The 24,941-nt window shown below is 41.9% G+C and overlaps 1 protein-coding gene across 2 annotated transcripts in view; it reads right to left on the reverse strand.

The window, feature by feature from the left end:
• Positions 1-1,137: 1,137 nt before the first annotated feature.
• LOC130368114 (glutamine--fructose-6-phosphate aminotransferase [isomerizing] 1) overlaps positions 1,138-24,941 on the reverse strand; it is a 52,375-nt gene continuing 28,571 nt past the window's right edge. The window contains exons 4-20 of one of the 2 annotated variants that reach the window (XM_056571415.1): positions 21,967-22,092; positions 19,237-19,295; positions 17,376-17,510; positions 15,873-15,934; positions 15,706-15,785; positions 14,071-14,124; positions 12,718-12,823; positions 11,934-12,097; positions 10,889-10,984; positions 9,747-9,844; positions 8,209-8,329; positions 7,849-8,006; positions 7,286-7,400; positions 5,358-5,485; positions 4,781-4,948; positions 4,536-4,697; positions 1,138-2,163 (exon numbers count right to left, since the gene is read on the reverse strand). In XM_056571415.1, the coding sequence (XP_056427390.1) occupies positions 2,119-2,163; positions 4,536-4,697; positions 4,781-4,948; positions 5,358-5,485; positions 7,286-7,400; positions 7,849-8,006; positions 8,209-8,329; positions 9,747-9,844; positions 10,889-10,984; positions 11,934-12,097; positions 12,718-12,823; positions 14,071-14,124; positions 15,706-15,785; positions 15,873-15,934; positions 17,376-17,510; positions 19,237-19,295; positions 21,967-22,092 (1,877 nt within the window). In that variant the 3' untranslated portion in view covers positions 1,138-2,118. The remainder of the gene's footprint in view (positions 2,164-4,535; positions 4,698-4,780; positions 4,949-5,357; positions 5,486-7,285; positions 7,401-7,848; positions 8,007-8,208; positions 8,330-9,746; positions 9,845-10,888; positions 10,985-11,933; positions 12,098-12,717; positions 12,824-14,070; positions 14,125-15,705; positions 15,786-15,872; positions 15,935-17,375; positions 17,511-19,236; positions 19,296-21,966; positions 22,093-24,941) is intronic. The other variant, XM_056571416.1, reaches the window with a different exon arrangement.

Genomic DNA, 24,941 nt, shown 5'->3' on the forward strand with positions numbered 1-24,941 from the left:
TCTGTTGTGAGTGCATGGAAAAGTGTGAGGCCTCTTCAACACGTGCTTTTTTTTCTGTGTTTTTAATTTGGTTAAAAACTTTAAACTTTTTCAATACATCTTTTTTCCTTTTACAAGCTTCCCCCCCCCCCCCCCCCCCCATCAAATCTGATAATTGTGACATGCATTTTCAATTCCTATAGGGAAGGCTATGGGGGGATGAGAACAGTATTTTTTAGAAGATGCCAGGTTGGGTAAAAAAGGGTATTTTTTTTTATTTTTTTTTTTTACCAGGAACAGTGCCACTGTGGCCTGTGTGCAGTGTCTATTGTTACGGCTTAGACCCTTTCATGGGAAAAAAAAATCCTTTGAAATATTCAAATACAAGCCCTTAGTGTCTGAGAGGCAAAGCCATATTACACATGTGAGAGTATTGAGAGGGTTCTAGAATAAGCCTTTGCAAGATGCTGCCCAGTACTGCCACTCCTTAGGAGTCTGACTGTGCCCTTACAGATGGCTACAGAAAGATGAGGCTGGCAAAAAAAAGAATAATTTCACAGTTACTCCATTACAAATTTCTATAGTTACTTAAACAAAAGCCCTTAATGCAACACAAAGTTAAGATGTATAAAGGTAGTATTTTTTATAATACATATATGCATATAAATAGGAACCATAAAGGTCAAGATAAAATGCCAATCGTTATGGGAGACTCTTAAAAAACAGATGAGGACCGGACCCTGCTGCCTTTGCTAAAATATAAAGGAAATCTAGTACCTGCCTGCAAAAAGTATAGAAAAAAAACCATCTATATATCCTATGTCACCAGGCAATAAAGTAGTATATAGTGTAGCAACCGTCCTAGCAAGACTAAGGGAGTCCTGGAGGAAACCACTAGAGTTGAGTGAACTTACAGTAAACTGGCTTGTAGAGAACCTTGCAGCTCGGTTGTTGATTACTTTAGTCTGCGTAAATTAGTTCAGCTTTCCAAGGGTTTTGGTTTCCTGGAAAAGTCCGGGATGACAGTCTTAGGTCTCCTAGGTCTGTATCCACCTTTTACAGGCAACTGGAGCCCTTGGAAAGCTAAAACTAATTTATGCAGACTAAAGTAATCAACAACCGAGCTGCAAGGTTCTCTACAAGCCAGTTTACTGTAAGTTTGCTCCACTTTAGAAGCCACACAACTGCACAGTAAGGAAGAACGTGAGACAGATCACACAAAAAAAAAAAAAATAAAAAAAAAAAAATCATCAATATGGCAGGAATATGAACCAGACCAATTGTGTAAACCGATATGGAATGTGAAGTCCCGGCCTCCTGGAAAATCAGGAGGATGAGCTTTATTATTACTGTAGCACGGCGACATGTTCCAGTATTCTCTATGATTTACTAACAGAAATCAACCCATCCTAGATGTATTGAAGGCTGAATACAGTCCAGTATTTCCAAACCAGGGTGCCTCCAGCTGTTGCAAAACTACAACTTACAGCATGCCCGGACAGCCGTTGGCTGTCCGGGCATGCTGGAAGTTTTAGTTTTGCAACAGCTGAAGGCACCCTTGTCGGAAAACACTGCTCTAGCCTGATGCACAGGTTGCCTTAACTTTCTTCCATACATGACCTGGCATCTGACATAACCACTTGTGCTTGTGTCTGGGTTACTGATACCGAGTCTTAACCTCATTGCTTCAATGCATTGTCAGGTATTTACAAAGAAATAAGAGACCCGCGGGACATAGCCTGGCTGCGTGCAGCCACTTGGCACATGTTTCTAGAAGCGGACAGGCTACGTCTATAATCGGGGGTGGCCGGAGCATAAAACGGGCAGAGTTATAAAGTGCTGGGACTTGGCATGATGGGAGTCATTCCAAATCACTAGACCTCTGTCCGGGTTACTGCAACTTAGAAGGAACATGGGAATGGCTAGGCTACAATGGTATGCAATTACAATAGAATCTACGATTGTACAATATTCTGCCCTTCATCATTTACAAGGTGCAGCAAAAAAAAAAGAACTGCAAATGGATCTAAACAAAAAGAAAAACAAACACAGAAACATAAATACAAAAGTAAAAATTGGGATAAAAAAAAAATATATATATATTGTAGAAATAGTGTCTTCTGGTGTGATTGCTTCAGCTTATTCTACTGTCACTGACTTGGCCAAGTTTCTAGGACAATCCACCTGGTGGGGAAAAAAAAAATAGATTTAGTGATAATACATTAATAATGGTGCCCCATTCTTTTTGATCTCCCATTATAGTAGTGGCAGTAGTGTACACCCCTAAAAGCTTATGTGGCATGCAGCACGTGTGGCTTCAACTCAAGTGATATGATCAACAGACTGTGTATAATATCTATCTATCTATATTACATTTATATATTCTTATCTCACAAGTCCACCCCTCACATTTTTGGAAATATTTTATTAAAAAGTTTTCACATGAAAAACACTGAAGAAATGAGCCTCTGCTACCATATAAAGTAGTGAGTGCACAACCTGTATAACAGTGTTTAACCCAGTACTCAGGGTTTTTCAGTTTTTGCACTTTTGTTTTTTTTCTCCTCACCTTTTAAAAATCATAACCCTTTCAATTTTGCACCTAAAATTCCATATTATGGAAGTTTTTGGGGGCTTCCGTTTCTATGCAGTTAATTTTTCGGTAAAAATGACACCATATCATTATTCTGTAGGTCCATACGGTTAAAATGATCCACTACTTATATAGGTTTGATTTTGTCGGACTTCTGGAAAAAATCATAACTACATGCACGAAAATTAATACGTTTAAAATTTTCTTCTGACCCCTATAACTTTATTTTTCCGCGTACGGGGTGGTATGAGGGCTCATTGTTTTGTGCCGTGATCTGAAGTTTTTGCGGTGTCATTTTTTGTATTGATCGAACTTTTTGATCGCTTTTTATTCATTTTTTCATGATATAAAAAGTGACCAAAAATACGCAATTTTGGACTCTGGAATTGTTTTTGCGCGTACGTCATTGACCGTGTGGTTTAATTAACAATATATTTTTATAGTTCGGACATTTCCACACATGTTTATTTTTATTTACTGATTTGTTATTTCTTTTTTTAAATGGGAAAATGGGGGGTGATTCTTACTTTTATTAGGGAAGGGGTTAAATGATCTTTATTAACGTTTTTTTCACACTTTTTTTTTTTTTGCAATGTTATAGCCCCTCTAGTGGCAATAACACTGCACACACTGATCTGATACGCAGATCACTGCCATGCATTAACATGGCAATGATCAGTGTTATGGGTGGTCGATTGCTCAAGCCTGGATTTCAATCGGACACGCCGGAGGCAGATAACAGACCCTCCGCTCGCGTTCTAGCTGATCGTGACATCGTGATTTCACCACAATGGTCCCAATCAGCCCCACTGAGCTGCCGGGAGTGTATTTTTGTTACTTTAGACACGGCGATCAACTTTGAATGCCGCGTCTAAAGGGTTAATAGCGTGCAGCACAACGATCGGTGCCGCACGCTATTAGCCCAGGGTTCCGGCTTTCATTAGCTGCCGGGACCAACCCGCTATGACGCAGGGTCACGGCGTGACCCCGTGTTATAAACCGGGACCGGGCGTACAGGTACGCCCTGCGTCCTTAAATGAGTACTACCGTGCTGACAACTTATCCCCTATCTAAAGGATAGGGGATAAGTTGCCTGATCATGCGGGGTCCCGCCGCGATCTCGCACGCAGCACCCCACTCTCGTCAGGCCCCGGAGCGAACATCCGCTCCGGGTCTGATGACGGGGCCGATGATCGTGACGTCACAGCTCCGCCCCCGTGTGACGTCACGCTCCGCGCCCTCAATGCAAGTCTATGGCAGGGGCGAGACGGCTGCCATAGACTTACATTGAGGGGGCGGAGCGTGACGTCACGATACTCCGTCCCCATGATCGGCAGTCATCAGACCCGGAGCCTGATGAAAGCGGGGTGCTGCGTGCGAGATCGCGGGGGTCTCCAGCGGCAGGACCCCGCGCGATCAGGCAACTTATCCCCTATCCTTTAGATAGAGGTTAAGAGGTTAACATTGTGTCCCTGCAAAATAACTCAACACACAGCCATTAAACCTCGGCAACAAAAAGAGTACACCCCTAAGCAGAAATGTCCAAATTGGGCCCGATTAGCCATTTCCCCTCCCTGGTGGCATGTGACTCGTTAGTGTTACAAGGTCTCAGGCATATTGTGGCGCAACAGGTTAAAATTAGGCACAGGAGGAACCTTACAAAGTGGTGTACTGAAGTGTAATTTCTAAACAATGTGTACTAGCACCATATTTATGACATGCCATGCGACCATATTATAAATTTGATGCCCATACACATTTCCTTCGCACAAATAATAATTGTTCACCTGCACCACTATTGATAAATGTCCCCCATGTACCGGCCATCAGGTCCCATTAATGGGGGGTAGAAGTCTGCAACAGACGGTCCCCTCCACTTTTGCTTTTCATATGGCACCCCTCTCCTTTGTGTAAACCTATTGCCCTAACAGAGAACAATATCAGACTAAGAAATGTAACTTACATCATATCCTCTAAGCACAGCAAGATGGAAGGCAAGGAGCTGCAAGGGGATGACACTCAGGATTCCTTGCAGACAATCCACTGTGTGAGGCACCTTTATTGTACGTTTGATTGAGTTAATGGTTTCTGTATCTGCCTTGTCACAGATTACTACTGGTCGACCCTGGAAAAGAGAATGAAACCACCATGTAAAAACCTCTTGGTAATATGCAGGTCACTCCTACAATGCCAGGGTTTTAGACCTACCTGTCTTGCCACCACTTGCTGCAGTGCATTTTGGCACTTGTTGTAGGCGTGATCTCTCATGATGATCATTATGACTGGCATAAGTTTATCTACCAGAGCCAGAGGACCGTGCTTTAGTTCTCCGGCCAAGATCCCTTCTGAATGCATGTATGTGATTTCCTTAATTTTCTGCAAAAAAAAAAAAAAAAAATTATTATATTGTCTCACAAGACAAAATCAGGGTCATTAGCTTCATGCATGAAACCAAGTTCTATGAGGAGAACAAAGTTAAAGGGGTACTCCGCCCCTAAACATCTTATCCCCTATCCAGCGGCCGGACCCCCGTGATCTCCCTGCTGCACCTGGCGTTTAGAGCGTTGGGTGCAGCGCCGGAGCTACGGAGGCGTCACGCCCCCTCCCATAGACTTGCATTGAGGGGGTGTTGCCCTGAAATCACGAGCTTCCGGAGCTCCGGTGCTGCACCTGACGTTAAACGAATGCCAAGTACAGCAGGGAGATCACGGGGGTCCGGTCGCTGGATAGGATAAGTTGTCTAAGGGCAGAGTAAAAAAAAAAAAAACACACACACTCCACATACCAGGGCTCCTTCCAAGCAGGTTGCATAGTGATAGCCACGACCCATAATAAGGACAGATTTCTGCTGATACAGCTCTTCTGCCAGCTTCTGAATCTCATCATCAAGGCTCAGGACTTCTTTAATATTATCTGTCCAAAAAAACTAAAAAGTTAATACCAGAAAAAACAATGGGGGAGATTTATCATTGCTTTTAGAGCATTTTTTTGTCTATGTTTTGGCGCAGTTCAGGCGCAAGCAGAATATTTTGAGACTTTTATGCGCCTTTTGATATAGACAGTTTCACTGCCCGTAGAACATTTTCTTTTTGACCATGCAGTGGTCACGTATTCATCGTTTGCGAATTTTGTCAAAAGTTGCTATTTTGTGCGCAAAGGTACTTTTTCTTAGGCGCAAAGCTACACCACCTACCAGTAGGCATGAGAATCACTTCTACCTTCCACAATTCAACCTTTAACCTCTTGTGGACAACAGCATCCCACTCCCCTTCTATGACACGGGTCATAGCTGGGTTGTTCTGGCGGCTATCTGCCACCAGGACCCATCTCTAATGCCAGACATCACCAATCACGGTCATCCCCGGCTTTAACCCCTTAGACACCGCAATCAAATTTGATTGTAGCGTCTAGAATGCAAGTAAAAATGTCCCGGCAGCTCTGTGAAAGTAAAAACACCTAACCTGCCAAATTCAGGACCAGGAAAGTGTCTACTCCCCTCCCTCACAAGCGTCTAGAAAAAGTGTATGTGGTAGAGCTTTTCCCACCACAGAAGAGCTGCCCAAAATTCATCATCCTGCTTCACCTTCTTGATAAATAAGATGCACGCTAGTCAAACCCACCACCCAAATAATTGTGGGAAAATAGCTCTACTGTAGATATCCTTTGATAAATCTGGGCCAATGTGTCATCACCCTACTCACCTCAAAACCCTGTATAATACCTAATGTTCATACCTGGCTAGATAGAGAAGCCATTTTCCAGTACTCTAGTAGGACATGAAGGGTTACAAGAGGACCTTTAAGTATTACCTGCATGAGTACTTGCTGTCAGGATTCCCCGCAAATAACAGTTAATCAATGGAGGTCTCCATAGCAAAAAACTCCAGGAGCCCCTCTAACAAAAAGGGATGACCTGAAGAAGACAATCCCTTTAAGTTTTTTTTTTCTCCTTATCCTATCCCTGTGGTAGGCTCTCCACACCAGCCAAAAGAGAAGCTGTATGGACTTAAAGGAGTACTCTGTCCCTAGACATCTTATCCTCTGGATAGGGGATAAGATGTATGATTGCGGGGGTCCCGCCGCTGAGGACCCCCGCGATCTCAGCTGCGGCGCCCCAGACATACGAAGTTCGCTCCGTGCCAGATGACTGGGGATGCGGGGCGGAGGCTCGTGGCATCATGGTAACGCCTCACTTGTGATGTCACGACCATGTCCCCTCAATGCAAGTCTATGAGAGGGGGCGTGATGGCCGTCACGCCCCCTCCCATAGACTTGCATTGATGGGGCACGGGCATGACGTTACTAGCCTCTGGCGCTGCACCCAACACTAAACGAACGCCCGGGTGCAGCAGGGGGTAGCCAGCGGTGGGATCCCTGCGATCAGACATCTTATTCCAGATCCTTTGGATAGGGGATAAGATGTCTAAGGGCAGAGTACCCCTTTAAGATGGCCATATAGATTAGATTATTAGTGGCTGACCATCTTATGTGTAGGGTGGCCTCCCTACTTTTCTGGATGGGGTAGTTGAATTACAACATGCCCTCCCCCACAAACCTTTACTTGGATGAACGCGCAGGTATTGGGAGCAGGGATCGGAAGACATAGCTGTATATGACCAGCTTTAGTATATAAAACGCACCAAAGAAAAGCAATAGTAAAAAGACATACTAAAAGTGCAAAAAGTAATATCCAGCACAGGAGGGACCATCTTACCTGGTAAGATCTTCAGACCATTCATAATCTCTTTGCGTCTGCCCTGCATAGATATGCGGTCATCACAAACCATGAGTGCAAACATGACAAGAGACACAAACTGACTAGTATATGCCTGGAAAAGAGAACGCATCAGTATTAAAAAGCATGTACGTGATAATCTAACAGATACAGGTTAAACAATTTATGGAGGACTATACGTATAGAGACACTGTACTATGCACACTACCGCACCATCTCCTACATCAGTGTTTCCCAACCAGGGTGCCTCCAGCTGTTGCGAAACTACAACTCCCAGGATGCCCGGACAGCCGAAGGCTGTCCGGGCATGCTGGGAGTTGTAGTTTCACAACAGCTGGAGGCACCCTGGTTGGGAAACACTGTCCTACATCAACAGAAAGATCTGGTGTGCCAAAAGTAATTCTTTAGTTACATAGTTACTGCCTTGACTTCCCACATAAATATAGAGATCTATGATGTAATGTGCCACACTGATCACATCTGGTAAATCCGAGCAGGCACTCTATCCCATCTTACTCCATAACCGTCAGGTCAGTGCTCACCTTTGTGCTGGCCACACCAATCTCAGGTCCGGCATTAATGTGAACCCCACAGTCGGTCTCTCGTGAGATGGAGCTGCCAACAGTGTTGGTGATTCCTACAGTCAGGGCACCACGTTCTTTGCAGTAACGCAGGGCAAGTAAGGTGTCTGCTGTTTCTCCTGTGGAAACAATATATGGTAAATCCCATAGCACAATTGAGATTACCTAGACCAGTGGTCTCCAAACTATGGAGCTCCAGTTTTTGTAAAACTACAACTCCCAGCAGCTGGAGGTCCACAGTTTGGAGACCACTGACTAGACAAAAGACTGGGCAAGGGCCTTTCAAGTAAGAGAACGACCAATATTCCATGACCGGCTTACCTGACTGGCTAATGAAAAAGCACACGTCATCTCTGAAGACAGGGGTGTTCCTGTCCAAAAAGTCACTAGCCAGCTCCACCATGACTGGCAGTTCTGTCAGCTCTTCTAAAATCTGGCGGGTCTGTGGAAGAGGAGACACGCTGTCAGCAATGATTATTCCAGCGAGGTATAGGGTTTTTTTTTTTTTTTTGTTTTTTTTTAAAGACAGATGGACAGAATACAAATCAGAACAAGTAGTAACACCCCTTTGTGAATGCCAACGCATTTCAGCCATTAGTTCATGATCTTAATCATGGCGCAAATGAGATCATAGGCTAGTAGTCGAAACACATGGGGATTGTTCACAATGTGGCGTTACCGGTTATATCACTTTTAATAGTGTTTTACACCTGTGTTTCCCCAACCAGGGTGCCTCCAGCTGTTGCAAAACTACAACTCCCAGCATGCCCGGACAGCCTTCGGCTGTCCGGGAACGCTGGGAGTTGTAATTTTGCAACAGCTTGAGGCACCCTGGTTGGGAAACACTGGTCTACACCTTCTAGATGGTACACTTGCCTTTTACTAGTTAGGAACCATTCAAATTATGTATTTTCCTAAAGGTGCAGCAGCCTCCCATTTTCAATGGGATTTTGCCACACCATTCACATTATGGAATTTCCCAGCGGACCTCAGACTCTGCCGGAAAAATGAACATGTCTCCGAGTGGTCCCAGCATCAGCTTACTCTATCTCCAGGTGAACATTTGGTAATGTGAATTAGTCCTTAGGATACTCGTACATGAGGAGGCAGAGCTGCAATAGTTGTTATACAGCCCAGAAACGCGCAGTTTACCTTAAAATTACCACAAAATTGTGTGTACTTTGTGGTGCTACATTGAGCACAAGCCCCTTTAGGAGTAGTTTTAATACAACCCAATTTATCATGAATACAGTGTAAAATGCAGTAACGACAAACATTTTCATTTAGAAACGAAGAATAAAAATAACTAACTAGTGCAAAATAAACTCAAAAAACACAAGAGAAATAAAAAAATAAAAAATAAAATAAAAATAAAAACCACCAAACTCCACACACCAAAAAACACACATTACAGAACATGGAGCTAAAAGAATTAGCAAAGTGTGGAAGTAAACCCCAAAATTCAACAGAATTTTTTCATTTAAATCAACCAACATTAACCCTTTTTTCAATGTATTAATCTGTAGACATACCATATTCCTACTAGCATAACAATATTTACGATAAAGGGGATATACCAGAAATCAGTGCTCAGCTTTTCTATCTTAAGCCACTGTTTCCCCTGCCGAGACATCTACAATGAATTGCATTTTAATATAATTCACCGTTAGGGTAGAGGCACGCATGCCGTATATTGCTGCACATTTTCTGCAGTTGATTTTGCTACCCATTGACTTTAATGAGTAGGGAAAAAAAAGCAGCAACAAATATGCAGCAAAATACAGCACATATGATCCTACCTTAATAAGAAATTAGTTACACAGTGTTTAGCCCATAAAACAAAAAAGCCGAATACGTACAGCCACTCCAGCATGGTAACTAGTACCACAGGCAATGAGTATCAGTCGCCGACATCTCTGGATTTCTTTTAGGTGATCCTTCAGACCTCCCAAAATCACTGTAAAAAAATTAATAAACAAATATAAATATAAATATATATACACATACACACGCATACATACACACACACACACACTCTCGAGTATAAGCAGAGCTTTTCAGCACGATTTTTCGTGCTGAAAACGCCCCCCCCCCCCTCAGCTTATACTCGAGTGAACTCTCTGCCTGTCAATCCTTTCATCAGTGGTCTTCAACCTGCGGACCTCCAGATGTTGCAAAACTACAACTCCCAGCATGCATGCTGGGAGTTGTAGTTTTGAAACCTCTGGAGGTCCGCAGGTTGAAGACCACTGCGGCCTTCGTCATCATCCAGACCCCCCTTTTGTTTTGTACTCCCCTCCCCTCAGCGGGAAGTTAGGGCGAGCTGGTCCGGGCCACCTATGCTGCAGGGACCGTCCGGTGGGGATGGTTAGTCGTTCCGGGCTGTCCATTTTCACCATGGGGGCCCTCTTCTCCACGCTTCGGGCTCGGCCCCAGAGTACTGAAATTGCCTTGACGACGACGCACAGGGACGTTCATGCGCAACGTCCCTGTGCGTCGTCGTCAAGACAACGTCACTGGTCCGGACCCGAAGCGCGGAGAAGAGCCCCCCCCCCGGTGAAAATGGACAGCACGGACGACTAACCATCCCCACTGGACGGTCCCTGCAGCATAGGTGGCCCGGACCAGCTGTCCGGGCATGGTGGAAGTTGTAGTTTTGCAACATCTGGAGGTCCGCAGGTTGAAGACCACTGATGAAGGGATTGACAGGCAGTGATGATGAAGGGGGGGGGGCATGATGTATTTCCCACCCTAGGCTTATAGTCGAATCAATACATTTTCCTGGGTTTTTGGGGTAAAATTAGGGGCCTCGGCTTATATTCGGGTCGGCTTATACTCGAGTATATACGGTATAACAAAATAATAATATCAATAACAACAATAATATACATCACTAAAGTAGTAACTAAGATAAAGATTCGGAAACCAGTTTTTCCCTTGATCCCTTATTTAGGCTAAATATGTAGAAGGCCCCTGTAAAACAACAGTCGGATGATTTTACCTGTTAGGTCATCAAAGTTCACGCGTCCTCTCATGGTGTTGACAACTGACTCCGGCTGCTCGAAGATTTCTTTCTGCATGAAGGAGCTGAAGTTGCCTGTAAGTCAAACAAGAGAAAGTAAGCCATAAGTATTCACGGCCCTGCAAGAAAAGCTTATAATGGAGAGCAGCAGAGTGCTACACTCATGTATCCTGCACTCACATTCAAAGTCACAAATCACTCCTCCCGACCTATAAACTGACACTAAGTCGTCTCTTCTGTTCTCTTTGTCTTATAGCCTAACATCACACCCCATCATGCTGCACCTCATTCTTCATTCTGACCTCTCCCCTGCAGACCCTCCCTAACCTATACCTATAACCTATATCATTAAGGTTCCCCAATAAGTAATTCTTTATTATTAGTCTTATAATTGTTCTACGGAAAAAATTCTAGTGTCTAAATGTAATTAGTAATAAACAATTAGTTAACCTTTAGGTCAGAAACAATAAGCAAAGCAGCTCTCTGATGCCACCTTTTAAAAAGGTAGCTTCTCCTTAGTGTATGCCTGAGAATGTATGCCAAACCAGAAATCTTTCCTTTTGGGGATCTTTCTGGCTTGACATATGTTCTCAGTCATGTTCTAAGGACTTTCAATTTGGACAACCCCCCCCGCAAACACTTTAACCACTTAAGGACCCAGGGAGTACCTGCACGCACTGAGTCCTCTCTCTTTCTTTAATGCGAGTCAAGAACGGCCGGGACCTGTGGCTAATAGCGTGCGGCACTGATCGCGTTTCCACGCGCTATTAACCCTTTAGACAACGGCGTTCAAAGTTGATAGCCGCATCTAAAATTAAAGTAAACTACTCCCGGCTAGCTCAGTGGGCTGTTCGGGACAAATGCGTCCCAAAGAGCTGGAGGACACAAGGAGGGTACCTCTATCTGCCTCCTGGTGTCCGATCGCCATATGACTGCTCTGTGCCTGAGATCCAGGCATGTGCAGTCAAGCTCCAGAATCATTGATCAATGTTATCCACCCAAACATTGCCCGTCTGAACCTTACCCTTCATGATCTGCTGCAGCTCCATCTGCAGAGTCTGAATGGCACGCGCTGGGTGATCTCCTGCACTTCTCTTAATGCGGTGGATAGAGAGACGTCCCTCCACAACAGCAGCCACATCATCGTCTTCAAGGTAGATCACTCTGTTGGTGTGTTCAATGACCGCGCTGCAAAACAAGCAATGTGTGGGTTTTTGTTTCACATAGACAATGTAGTTACGCAACATGTTAACAATGGGATCCACAGGAATAGTGGTTTGTTTGGCATGTGAACTAACTTGAGGATGGCAGATACCAAGCATGGCATGTGTGTACAACTCCAGCTTACCAAATCGGGTTGCTTAAAGGGGTACTCCTCCCCTAGACATCTTATCCCCTATCAAAGGATAGGGGATAAGATGTCTGATCGTGGGGGTCCCGCATCTGGGAACCCCCATGATCTCTGCTGCGGCTCCCCAGACATCCAGTGCACGGAGCAAATGACAGACCTCACGCCCCCTCCCATAGACTTGCATTGAGGGGGCGTGGCCTTGACATCACAAGCCTCCGGCGCTCCACCCGAAGCTCTAAACGAACGCCGTGTGCTGCAGGGAAATGGTGGGGGTCCCCAGTGACGGGACCCCCACGATCAGACATCTTATCGCCTATCCTTTGGCTAAGTCTAGGGGCAGAGTACCTCTTTAAACTACACCATGTATACACAGTCATAAACCCAAAAGTTATGACAGACTACATGAGGTCACCGACCCAGAATGAGCCCCCACTTAAAAACATGACACTGCTCTAACCTGGCATCTGATGCAAAGTAATACTCCACAGCTTTCTCATCCACAGGGAACAGGCAGGTTGTGCTGTCCACTCTGGTCATGGAGCAGCTTCCTTTCTTATCCATGCCTGCAAAAGTGAAGAAAAGAAAAAACAAAGTTGTTTTTGCTGTTAGTTATGTTGAAGAAGAGATAGTAATAGAAGGGCAAGAAGAGTCCTGAAAAATTCAGCGCAACTGGAAGAAATGCAGCTTGTAGCAGGAAACATAGCAGAGGCTGGAATGGAAAGCGTTCGGGCATTCAAGTTATGTTGTGGTAAAGACTTCTACCCCAGACTGGTACACAGGGCATGGATGGCTATAAATTGGCTGCCATAGTTAGAATGGTCTGCAATGAACCTACTTTTGTTTTACATTCTAGTAAGTTCAGGATGAACGGTTACTCGCTCATAATTCCGATAGTCTTTTAGGTTAGGTATATACTGTACCATGTTGTCAATGCAAGATGCAAGACTAATAATTTGATTGGAAATCGTTCTATACATATATACAGCATCCTCTATGAGGGACTGGCAGATGTGTTACTATACCCACAATGTACCAGCTGGGTGCCAGGCAGTCTACGTGCGACTGCCTAGCCAATTCCACGACATAAGAAACGGAGGGGTTATAAGAGCTTGCAGTTCATAGCATTACGTGATTAGTTTACTCATATATAGGTCCTTCCATTAATTTAGCAAATGCAAAAAATACCCTGAAAAGCAATAAAGAAGAAAAATATCATGATCTGATTCACATGCCCCGAGAGGAATAGAAAAGGCAAAGAACTTTTTGGTTTTTGGTTTTTGTTCTGGTACGGTTTCCAACAATGTAAGGGCAGAATGTATGCTACGTAACATGTTCTTCCTGCAATAGGTAACCCTAGCAGTGTGCCACCAACTATTCTCTGAAACACTTTATCCCTTAAAATTTCAGTTTCTAGGGATATTTTTCTGTAACCAGTTGAAAAAAATCTGGGATCTACAGGGAGAAAAGGGAGCAATTCATAGTGGTTACTGTCAATTTCCAAAGTTTTGGACTAATTGAGTAAATTAACCCAGTTTGTGAGGCAAGAGCAGCACCTAGTGTTCAAAATGGGAACTGCACCAAGCATAAATAGGATTCAACTCTGCTCAGGACAAGACATGAGCACAGAGTGTAAATGTATTAATCTTTTCAATGTAAGTTTTATTCTTCATGGGGGTAATTGATGTTAGACAGTAAGGTCTATAATCTATATCACATGGATTAACCTGCATGGAGAACAGTACCAGAAACCGATAATATGAATATAGTCTCTTTCTAAGAGAAGGTTTATAATACGAGACTGGACGGGCACCTTCATCCAATACAATGGAGAGTCCCTCTAGAGGATAATCGCTGCTTTGTGACACTGAAAATGACAATGAGAAATGCGACAGCACGAATCAGACAACACATCAAAGACACACAGGCAAACTATGCATTGCAGCCCTCTGAATGCATATGTCACATACGCCGGTATGCACAGCCACCTAAACACAACAGCAGAAGACTGACAGAGGACGGTAATAGTACGGGTTACAATGACACAATGGCGATTGTAACTAAGCATCAATTATGAAAAATTAGCAATAATTAATAAAGACAACATACACTTATATAATCCCCCCTCCCCCACCCAAAATCATACATTTTCAATGGTGCTCTACTTGATATCAGGGGTCAATAGAAAGCAATATCTAGACATGCTTAGCCGATGGCAGCCTTTTTGTTAATAAAAAAAAATAAAAATAAACGCAAGATATTTTCCCTGTATTGTTTTCCAAAGCCCATGGAGGCAGCCATTGTGTTAAAGGGGTATTCCAGGCAAAAAAAAAATTTTTATATATATATATATATATATATATATATATATATATATATATATATATCTCAACTGGCTCCAGAAAGTGAAACAGATTTGTAAATTACTTCTATTAAAAAAATCTTAATCCTTTCAGTACTTATGAGCTTCTGAAGTTAAATGGGCACTGTCACCAACTTTATTTTTTGATATGTTGTAGTACTTATGTACTACAACATATCTCTAATATACTTTTATTATTTTTTTTTTAATTAAAATAGTTTAATTTACATTTGAAAACCGGCCACTAGGGGTCTCCCTCCTAGTGGCCGGCTGCAGCCTGGCGTGACATCACGCCTGAAAAAGGACCGATGCGGCCGGGCTAGCGCCGCATGTAACTAATAGTTTATCTACACAAGGTGCCTCCAGCTGTTTCAATACTACAACTCCCAGCATGCCCTGACAGCCAATAGATGTCAGGGCAAGCTGGGAGTTGTAGTGATGAAACATCTGGAGGCACCCTGTGTAGATGAACTAAGGGCGGAAGTCCCCCCCAGCAGGCATCAGTGACGCGGTGCCTGCTGGGGAAGTCTGCCTGGTAGTGAGCATATTGCCAGGCAGACAAAAAGCATTTTTAATATAGTAAAAATAAAAATTTAAAGCAGGGAGGGGGTTAGGGATAGATGTGCAATAGGCAGGGACAGAAAAAAAAAATAGGATGGTGGGAGCTACCCTTTAAGGTTGTTCTTTTCTGTCTACGTGTTCTCTGATGACACGTGTCTCGGGAAACGCCCAGTTTAGAAGAGGTTTGCTATGGGGATTTGCTTCTAAACTGGGCGTTTCCCGAGACAGGTGTCATCAGAGAGCACTTAGAAAGAAAAGAACAACCTTAACTTCAGAAGCTCATAAGTACTGAAAGGATTAAGATTTTTTAATAGGAGTAATTTACAAATCTGTTTAACTTTCTGGAGCCAGTTGATATATATAAAAAAAGTTTTTGCCTGGAATACCCCTTTAATGGTGCCTATAAGTGATGTCCATGCCCCATGGTATTAGTGCCAAGGCCGCACAGTACTTGCACTGAAGTTAATAAAGCCAGTGCGGTAGGTGCCTTTATAGCCTGGCTTGGGTTCAGCAATGTATATTTACCTGAGCGGTACAGGATCGGGATGTGATCAGTAGAAAGCTTGTGCTCGCTCCGTACACCCATCAAAAGTGGGCTACCCCTCCTAGAAAGCAATTACAGGATTAGCATTAGGATGACAAGGAGATGACAAATAGACTTATGTAATTAAAACAAAAACAAAAAAGGTTACCTGGTTCCAACAGCCTGGCCGGGATAGTGCACACTCTTAAATACTAGAGCAAAGGCACCTTCCTGTTAGATAGAGCAAGAGGATGGCGGTCAGAATAAAGGCATAGGAGATCAATATACAGTGATCCCTCAAATTACAATGGCCTCAACATACAATAGTTTCAACATACAATGGTCTATTCTGGACCATCGTAAGTTAAAACCAGACTCAACATACAATGTACAGACAGTCCAGATCTGTGAAACGTGTCAATGGCTGGAAGAACTGACCAATCAGAATGGACATTTCACTGGTAAAACACCTGTATTACTGAAGTGTATGCACTGACTGGTGTCTGGTAGCGCCCCCTACAGTACAGGGAGGTATTACATGTTCTGTACACTTTACCTGTACCAGGGTTAGCTGCTCCTTAGGACACCAGGTAAGGGCGGCTCTATTACTTTTTAAGGACATTGGGGGAGATTTATCAAAACCAGTGCAGAGAAAGTGTTGTCCAGTTGCCCATAGCAACCAATCAGATCACTTCTTTCATTTTTCACAGGCCTTTTCAAAAATGAAAGAAGCGATCTGATTGGTTGCTATGGGTAACCCAGCAACTTTTCCTTTGGACAGATTTTGATAAATCTCCCCCATTGTGCGTACTGTACAGGACCCCGAAGAAGCTCCTGTCCTCTACATAGACCAGTGTTTCCCCAAGCAGGGTGTCCCCAGCTGTTGCAAAACTACAACTCCCAGCATGCCCGGACAGCCTTTGGCTGTCCGGGCATGCTGGGAGTTGTAGTTTTGCAACAGCTGGAGGCACCTGGTTGGGAAACACTGACATAGACAGTGATTACAGCTCCCAGCAGATCTTTATTACTTTTATATGTAAGGATTTGCTTTATCTATATTACTTATCTACTTATTTTTCTTTAGTCATCACTTTTTCCTATTTTTGGATGACATTTTGGTGCCTTTAGAACCAAGTACCAGGTTTCCATAGAGTTCTGGTCTCAACATACAATGGTCTTCCCAGAACCAATTAATATTGTAACTTGAGGGACCACTGTACATGAAAACTTAAAATATTGAGTTAATCAATGGGCGATCCATTAGACTGAGATTCATTCAAATATGCTCAATTCTAGTCATGGATATGTCAGTTCATTAATAAATAATCAGATTTGCTTTAAAAAGAAAGAAAAAGCTGGGAAACAACCCCTGTGGTATTTGTAATGATTGTCACCCAGCTTTCCGGAGATCTGGCCTTCTGCTATCAGGGGACAGTGCAGAGGCCACACGTATACACAATTAACTGAACTCAAAGAGCTTGTTCAATATCGATCTCATGTATGGCCAGTAAGAAAGGACAAATGACATATTTAGACCCTGTTCACACTGTCATAGGACACGCAGTCCTGATGGCCTCAGCGATGGTTCTCCCTTTAGCGGAGCATGGCGGCAATGTGAATGTGCCCTTACTTTCTCCCCAGCAGATCTACAGTAAGTGGAGGCTATGCTTACCAGCTGCTGGATGACTCGCTCTACAAGGGTGGCGAAGCTGATGCCATCATTCTCACGATTGTCGTACATATACTTGGCAAGTTTAGCTATAGTTTCTGTGTCAGTCTCAGATTCAAACTCGTAGCCTTTGCTCTCCTGCAAAACAATGATACCAGGTATAGTTCATGGCAATACAATGCATACATCACTTCTAACTTACTGTTCATGTGGGGAATCGTCACTGATCTTCTCCGTGGGAGCATTCAGTATGAAGGCAGTAGTCTACAGAGAGTGGACTTCCAGCTGTTTGCCGTCTGGGCATGCTGGGAGGTGTAGTTTTGCAAAAGCTGGAGGCTCGATGGTTGGGAAACACTTTTTGGCCCATCTAGTCTGCTCAATATCCTGAATAATATGAATAGCCTCTGACCCTATCTTATATGAAGGATAACCTTATACCTATCCCTATCTTATATGAAGGATAACCTTATGCCTATCACTATCTTATATGAAGGATAACCTTATACCTATCTCTATCTTATATGAAGGATAGTCTTATGCCTATCTCTATCTTATATGAAGCATAGCCTTATGCCTATCCCTATCTTATATGAAGGATAGCCTTATGCCTATCCCTATCTTATATGAAGGATAGCCTTATGCCTATCCCTATCTTATATGAAGGATAACCTTATACCTATCTCTATCTTATATGAAGGATAGCCTTATGCCTATCACTATCTTATATGAAGGATAGCTTTATGCCTATCACTATCTTATATGAAGGATAGCCTTATGCCTATCACTATCTTATATGAAGGATAGCCTTATGCCTATCACTATCTTATATGAAGGATAGCCTTATGCCTATCACTATCTTATATGAAGGATAGCCTTATGCCTATCCCTATCTTATATGAAGGATAGCCTTATGCCTATCCCTATCTTATATGAAGGATAACCTTATACCTATCTCTATCTTATATGAAGGATAGCCTTATACCTATCACTATCTTATATGAAGGATAGCCTTATGCCTATCACTATCTTATATGAAGGATAGCCTTATGCCTATCACTATCTTATATGAAGGATAGCCTTATGCCTATCACTATCTTATATGAAGGATAGCCTTATGCCTATCACTATCTTATATGAAGGATAGCCTTATGCCTATCTCTATCTTATATGAAGGATAGCCTTATACCTATCCCTATCTTATATGAAGGATAGCCTTATGCCTATCACTATCTTATATGAAGGATAGCCTTATGCCTATCACTATCTTATATGAAGGATAGCCTTATGCCTATCTCTATCTTATATGAAGGATAGCCTTATGCCTATCACTATCTTATATGAAGGATAGCCTTATGCCTATCACTATCTTATATGAAGGATAGCCTTATGCCTATCACTATCTTATATGAAGGATAGCCTTATGCCTATCTCTATCTTATATGAAGGATAGCCTTATACCTATCCCTATCTTATATGAAGGATAGCCTTATGCCTATCACTATCTTATATGAAGGATAGCCTTATGCCTATCACTATCTTATATGAAGGATAGCCTTATGCCTATCTCTATCTTATATGAAGGATAGCCTTATGCCTATCACTATCTTATAAGAAGGATAGCCTTATGCCTATCTCTATGTTATATGAAGGATAGCCTTATGCCTATCCCTATCTTATAAGAAGGATAGCCTTATGCCTATCTCTATGTTATATGAAGGATAGCCCGAAAGTTTTTGATAGGGTTTAACCTTAGTTGTGAATACACACTAAATTCTCTTTTAAGCGAGCACTCCTTCCATGGAACTAGGAGTTTGGAACATTTTATGGTACTAGAGATCCTTGGGCCCAGGATGAAACAACTTACCAAAAACTTCTTCAGGTCCTTATAGTTTGTGATGATTCCATTGTGGATGACGATGAACTCTACAAGAAGGGGGAAGAAATAGGACGTCATTTACTTTAGCTTAAAAAAACACTTCATGATGAACGATGTGAAGCAGAGAAATCTGGAGGCCACATGTGAGGTACATACAAGTCTGTATATTTATGTTCCTGCTCATTTCACGTACGAAAGCCACAAATCCTCTGTGTATGCAGAACGGAGGGCCCCGATACTACACACTGAACACATCTGTTCACCCCTGCAGGGAGGCAGGTCATGTAATTGATGCCAGAAAACATGGCAAAAAGGAGAAAGTAGCATGACTGGAAGCCATAAATCCCTGAACGTTATTACCCCAATCTGGAATAAACTATTTAGACATAGACATCTATAAAATATATAAAATATACATCTACTACAAGTATAGGCATCTATAAAATATACATCTACTACAAGTATAGACATCTATAAAATATACATCCACTACAAGTATAGACATCTCTAAAATATACATCCACTACAAGTATAGGCATCTATAAAATATACATCTATAAAATATACATCCACTACAAGTATAGGCATCTATAAAATATACATCTACTACAAGTATAGGCATCTATAAAATATACATCTATAAAATATACATCCACTACAAGTATAGGCATCTATAAAATATACATCTACTACAAGTATAGGCATCTATAAAATATACATCTACTACAAGTATAGACATCTCTAAAATATACATCTACTACAAGTATAGGCATCTATAAAATATACATCCACTACAAGTATAGGCATCTATAAAATATACATCTACTACAAGTATAGGAATCTATAAAATATACATCTACTACAAGTATAGACATCTATAAAATATACATCTACTACAAGTATAGGCATCTATAAAATATACATCTACTACAAGTATAGGCATCTATAAAATATACATTTACTACAAGTATAGACATCTCTAAAATATACATCCACTACAAGTATAGGAATCTATAAAATATACATCTACTACAAGTATAGGCATCTATAAAATATACATCCACTACAAGTATAGGAATCTATAAAATATACATCTACTACAAGTATAGGCATCTATAAAATATACATCTACTACAAGTATAGGCATCTATAAAATATACATCTACTACAAGTATAGGCATCTATAAAATATACATTTACTACAAGTATAGACATCTCTAAAATATACATCCACTACAAGTATAGGAATCTATAAAATATACATCTACTACAAGTATAGGCATCTATAAAATATACATCCACTACAAGTATAGGAATCTATAAAATATACATCTACTACAAGTATAGGCATCTATAAAATATACATCTACTACAAGTATAGACATCTATAAAATATACATCTACTACAAGTATAGGCATCTATAAAATATACATCTACTACAAGTATAGGCATCTATAAAATATACATCCACTACAAGTATAGGAATCTATAAAATATACATCTACTACAAGTATAGGCATCTATAAAATATACATCCACTACAAGTATAGGCATCTATAAAATATACATCTACTACAAGTATAGACATCTATAAAATATACATCTACTACAAGTATAGACATCTATAAAATATACATCTACTACAAGTATAGACATCTATAAAATATACATCTATAAAATATACATCTACTACAAGTATAGACATCTATAAAATATACATCTACTACAAGTATAGACATCTATAAAATATACATCTATAAAATATACATCTACTACAAGTATAGACATCTCTAAAATATACATCTATAAAATATACATCCACTACAAGTATAGTAGCGTAGGCAGGCCATATAGAGTGCAGTGACTGTTAAAATACATTGCATGACTCTCAAGTTACAGCCTGCTATACTACATAGCTGCAGGCTGTATTAAAAGGGGTATTCCAGGGGGAAAAAACTTTTTTTTATATATCCACTGGCTCCAGAAAATTAAACAGATTTGTAAATTTCTTCTATTAAAAAAATCTTAATCCTTCCAATAATTATCAGCTGCTGAAGTTGAGTTGTTCTTTTCTGTCTGGCAACAGTGCTCTCTGCTGACATCTCTGCTTGTCTCGGGTACTGCACAGAGTAGAAGAGGTTTGCTATGGGGATTTGTTTCTACTCTGGACAGTTCCCGAGACACGTGTCATCGGAGAGCACTTAGACAGAAAAGAACAACTCAACTTCAGCAGGTCATAAGTACAGAAAGGATTAAGATTTTTTAATAGATTTGCAAGCTTCAAAGACAAGATCACCCAGCATTTCTTGCTAGATCAATGCTTGTGCTCTGAAAAAGGTCTCTAAGGGCGGAGTTCCGCCTGAAATGAAAGCCCATTTCCGCCGTGTGAATAGACCCTAAATCTAATTCTTCCATTACATTATAAGAGCTCAGCTAAACAGCTAGCTGTGTGTCTGACAACAAGCTTGCCGACTATTCTCAACAGAAACCAGTGGAATAATGGCTGGTGTTCATCTGACCAGTATAACCATAGCATGTAAGTTACTACTGGCCAGGATATAGAGGCAGTATACAAGTATTACTAATATAGGAATGTAGTTGAGCCTTTCAGAAAGGTGTAACATTTAGGTGGAGTGTTATGTGCATGCAGCTTAGCTTATAAATAATGTTAAACTTGATTTGCCATGTTGACAGTATATAGTGGGTAGGTTACATACCATTGTTCTTGTCAGAGCGTTGCGGGTGACTGTTTGTAGGGCTGGGCTCTCCATGAGTGGCCCAACGGGTGTGTGCAATTCCCAAGTGAACCTCAAATTCAATATCTAAATCCAGGTTTTCTTGCTCTGTAAAAAGAAAAAATAATTCAAAATTAAATTATGGTGCAAAATTGAGGGCATGACTATTCAGTACCCTGCTGTGTCAAGGGTTAAAGGGGTACTCCGGTGGAAAACATTTAGTTTTAAATCAACTGGTGCCGGAAAGTTAAACAGATATGTAAATTACTTCTATTTAAAAATCTTAATCCTTCCTGTACTTATCAGCTGCTGTATAATACAGAGGAAGTTCTTTTCTTTTATGTCTGACCACAGTGCTCCCTGCTGACACCTCTGTCCATGTCAGGAACTGTCCGATGCAGGAGAGGTTTGCTATGGGGATTTGCTCCTGCTCTGGACAATTACTGACAGAGGTGTCAGCAGAGAGAACTGTGGTCAGACAAAAGAAATTCAAAAAAGAAAAGAACTTCCTCTGTATTATACAGTAGCTGATAAGTACTGGAAGGAATGCAATGCAAGGCTATGGGAGGGGGCGTGACAGCTGTCACGCCTCCTCCCATTGCCCTTGCGTTGAGGAGGCGGGGCGTGATGTCACACGTGGCGGGGCCGTGACGTCACAATGCTCCAGCCCCCCCATGATCACCAGTAATCAGACAGGACCCCCGTGATCAGGCATCTTATCCCCTATCCTTTGGATAGGGGATAAGATGTCTTAGCGCCGGAGTACCCCTTTAAAGAGATCAGGGGAATGGGAACTTATTTGCCAGGCAGGCAGTATGCATATTTACGTTCCTCCAGGAGTAAAAAAATTAATAAATAAAAAAGATGACTCTTCCTTTAAGAGGAGACTGATTTGACTAAAATGAGATAGTCGCCGTCCTTCTAGAGGAGAGCTCGGGGGCAGTACTGACACTTTTTGAATCAGATCAGTATTATGGCGATTTTATTTATTTTTTGTTTCCTCTGAAGCCCTAAATCAGTTTCCGCCTATAAAGGAAAAGTCTCCTTTTTCCATTTGCCCCTCCCCCAGCCGTAGTGTAAAACCGAGATGTGAATGCCGCCTTAGGCAGGGACCTATATGAGTAGTACAAGATAGTTGTTGTCCTTCCAGAGGAAAATTTGCATACTTCACCAAAGAGCCCGATCTGAAAAATAAGCCTCCATACCCCTGGTCTTTTCAATAAGAGTTAGAACCCATCCTAAGGATGTGCCAGAAAAGCAATTCCCTATTGTAAAATATCAATTTAGTCTAGATGGTAGCAGATTGGTACCGCAAGACAACCCAATAGTATTCTATGGGATTGGTATAGAAGAATGGTTTATTCCTTCCTGAGGCTCCATGGGTAAAGCTTCTCTCACATACGGATTCTCTTTTCCCGGTGAAGTCATTGTGTTCATGAATGGTTTTAATTTAACAAACCAAAATGATCTGTTGGCATTTTAAACCCCCCCAGAGCCAAGGAGGTTAGGGAGGAGAACAGAAGACAGGAAAGAAGGGTTAAGTATAGGTCACTGTTACAGTGTGGGGGATACATTCATGTGTTAACATTTTCTAATGGGGAGGTACTCCTCTGCCTGCACAGGGGGTATGAATGATTCTCTTTCAGTCAGCAATAATGTGAGGGAGGAAAAGTCAACTTTATAAAATAGCCACATCTAAGGTCCATAATTACTTCCAATCAGGAGCACTTACTATAGGAAATGACCCCATTGTGGTCATGAGGCAGGGGCTTCATACCAGGTCCCAGTGGTTCTTTTCTCAGTAAAGTAGGTAAAAACCCTTTACAATGGTGTTACTCAGACTGTTCACGTGTGTCATGGCGTTCACTCAGAATGTTGTGCAAGGTCCATTGTGTGACAGATCCCAATGTCACATGATGAGCCCCACTGAATTATAATGAAGTTTATTAGGGTTCTCACGTACAGTGATTCCTCAACTTACAATGGCCTCAACCTACAATTGTTTCAACATACAATGGTCTTTTCTGGACCATAGTAAGTTGAAACCAGACTCAACATACAATGCTATGGACAGTCCAGATCTGTGAAACGTGTCAATGAACTGACCAATGAGAATGGACATTTCACTGGTAAAACTCCTGTATTACTGAAGTGCATGCACTGACTGGTGTCTGGTAGCACCCCCTACAGTACAGGGAGGTATTACATGTTCTGTACTATTTACCTGTACCAGGGTTAGGTGCTCCTTTGGACACCAGGTGAGGGCAGCTCCATGTAACTTTTTTTTTTTTTTTTTTAGGACATTGCGTTGGATGTACAGGACCCCGAAGAAGCTCCTGTCCTCTACATAGACCAGTGTTTCCCAAGCAGGGTGGCCCCAGCTGTTGCAAAACTACAACTCCCAGCATGCCCGGACAGCCTTTGGCTGTCCGGGCATGCTGGGAGTTGTAGTTTTGCAACAGTTGGCGACTCCCTGCTTGGGAAACACTGACATAGACCGTGATTTATAGCTCCCAGCAGATCTTTATTACTTTTATATGTAAGGACTTGCTATATCTTTATTAGTTATCTACTTATTCTCACTTTTTCCTATTTTTGGATGACATTTTGGTGCCTTTAGAACCAATTACCAGGTTTCCATAGAGTTATGGTCTCAACATACGATGGTTTCAACATACAATGGTCGTCCCAGAACCAATTAATATTGTAACTTGAGGGACCACTGTATTTTTGATCACTAGGACGGCAGAATAATGCGGACGTAGCCTCCAACACAAATCATATGAACATCCATTTCTGAGAATGTTGGATGAGAACCCAATATGGGAGCCACCACTAGGGCTGGCTATTAGTTTTTTTTATAAAAAGGTCTTAGAAATGTAGTCACACCCCTCAGCTTTATATCACTAGTACACATATCTGTCTGGGTGATCACTGACTGCAACACGAATTTCCAA

The sequence above is a fragment of the Hyla sarda genome, chromosome 4 (assembly GCF_029499605.1).
Source record: "Hyla sarda isolate aHylSar1 chromosome 4, aHylSar1.hap1, whole genome shotgun sequence".
In the NCBI taxonomy this organism is placed as follows: domain Eukaryota; kingdom Metazoa; phylum Chordata; class Amphibia; order Anura; family Hylidae; genus Hyla; species Hyla sarda.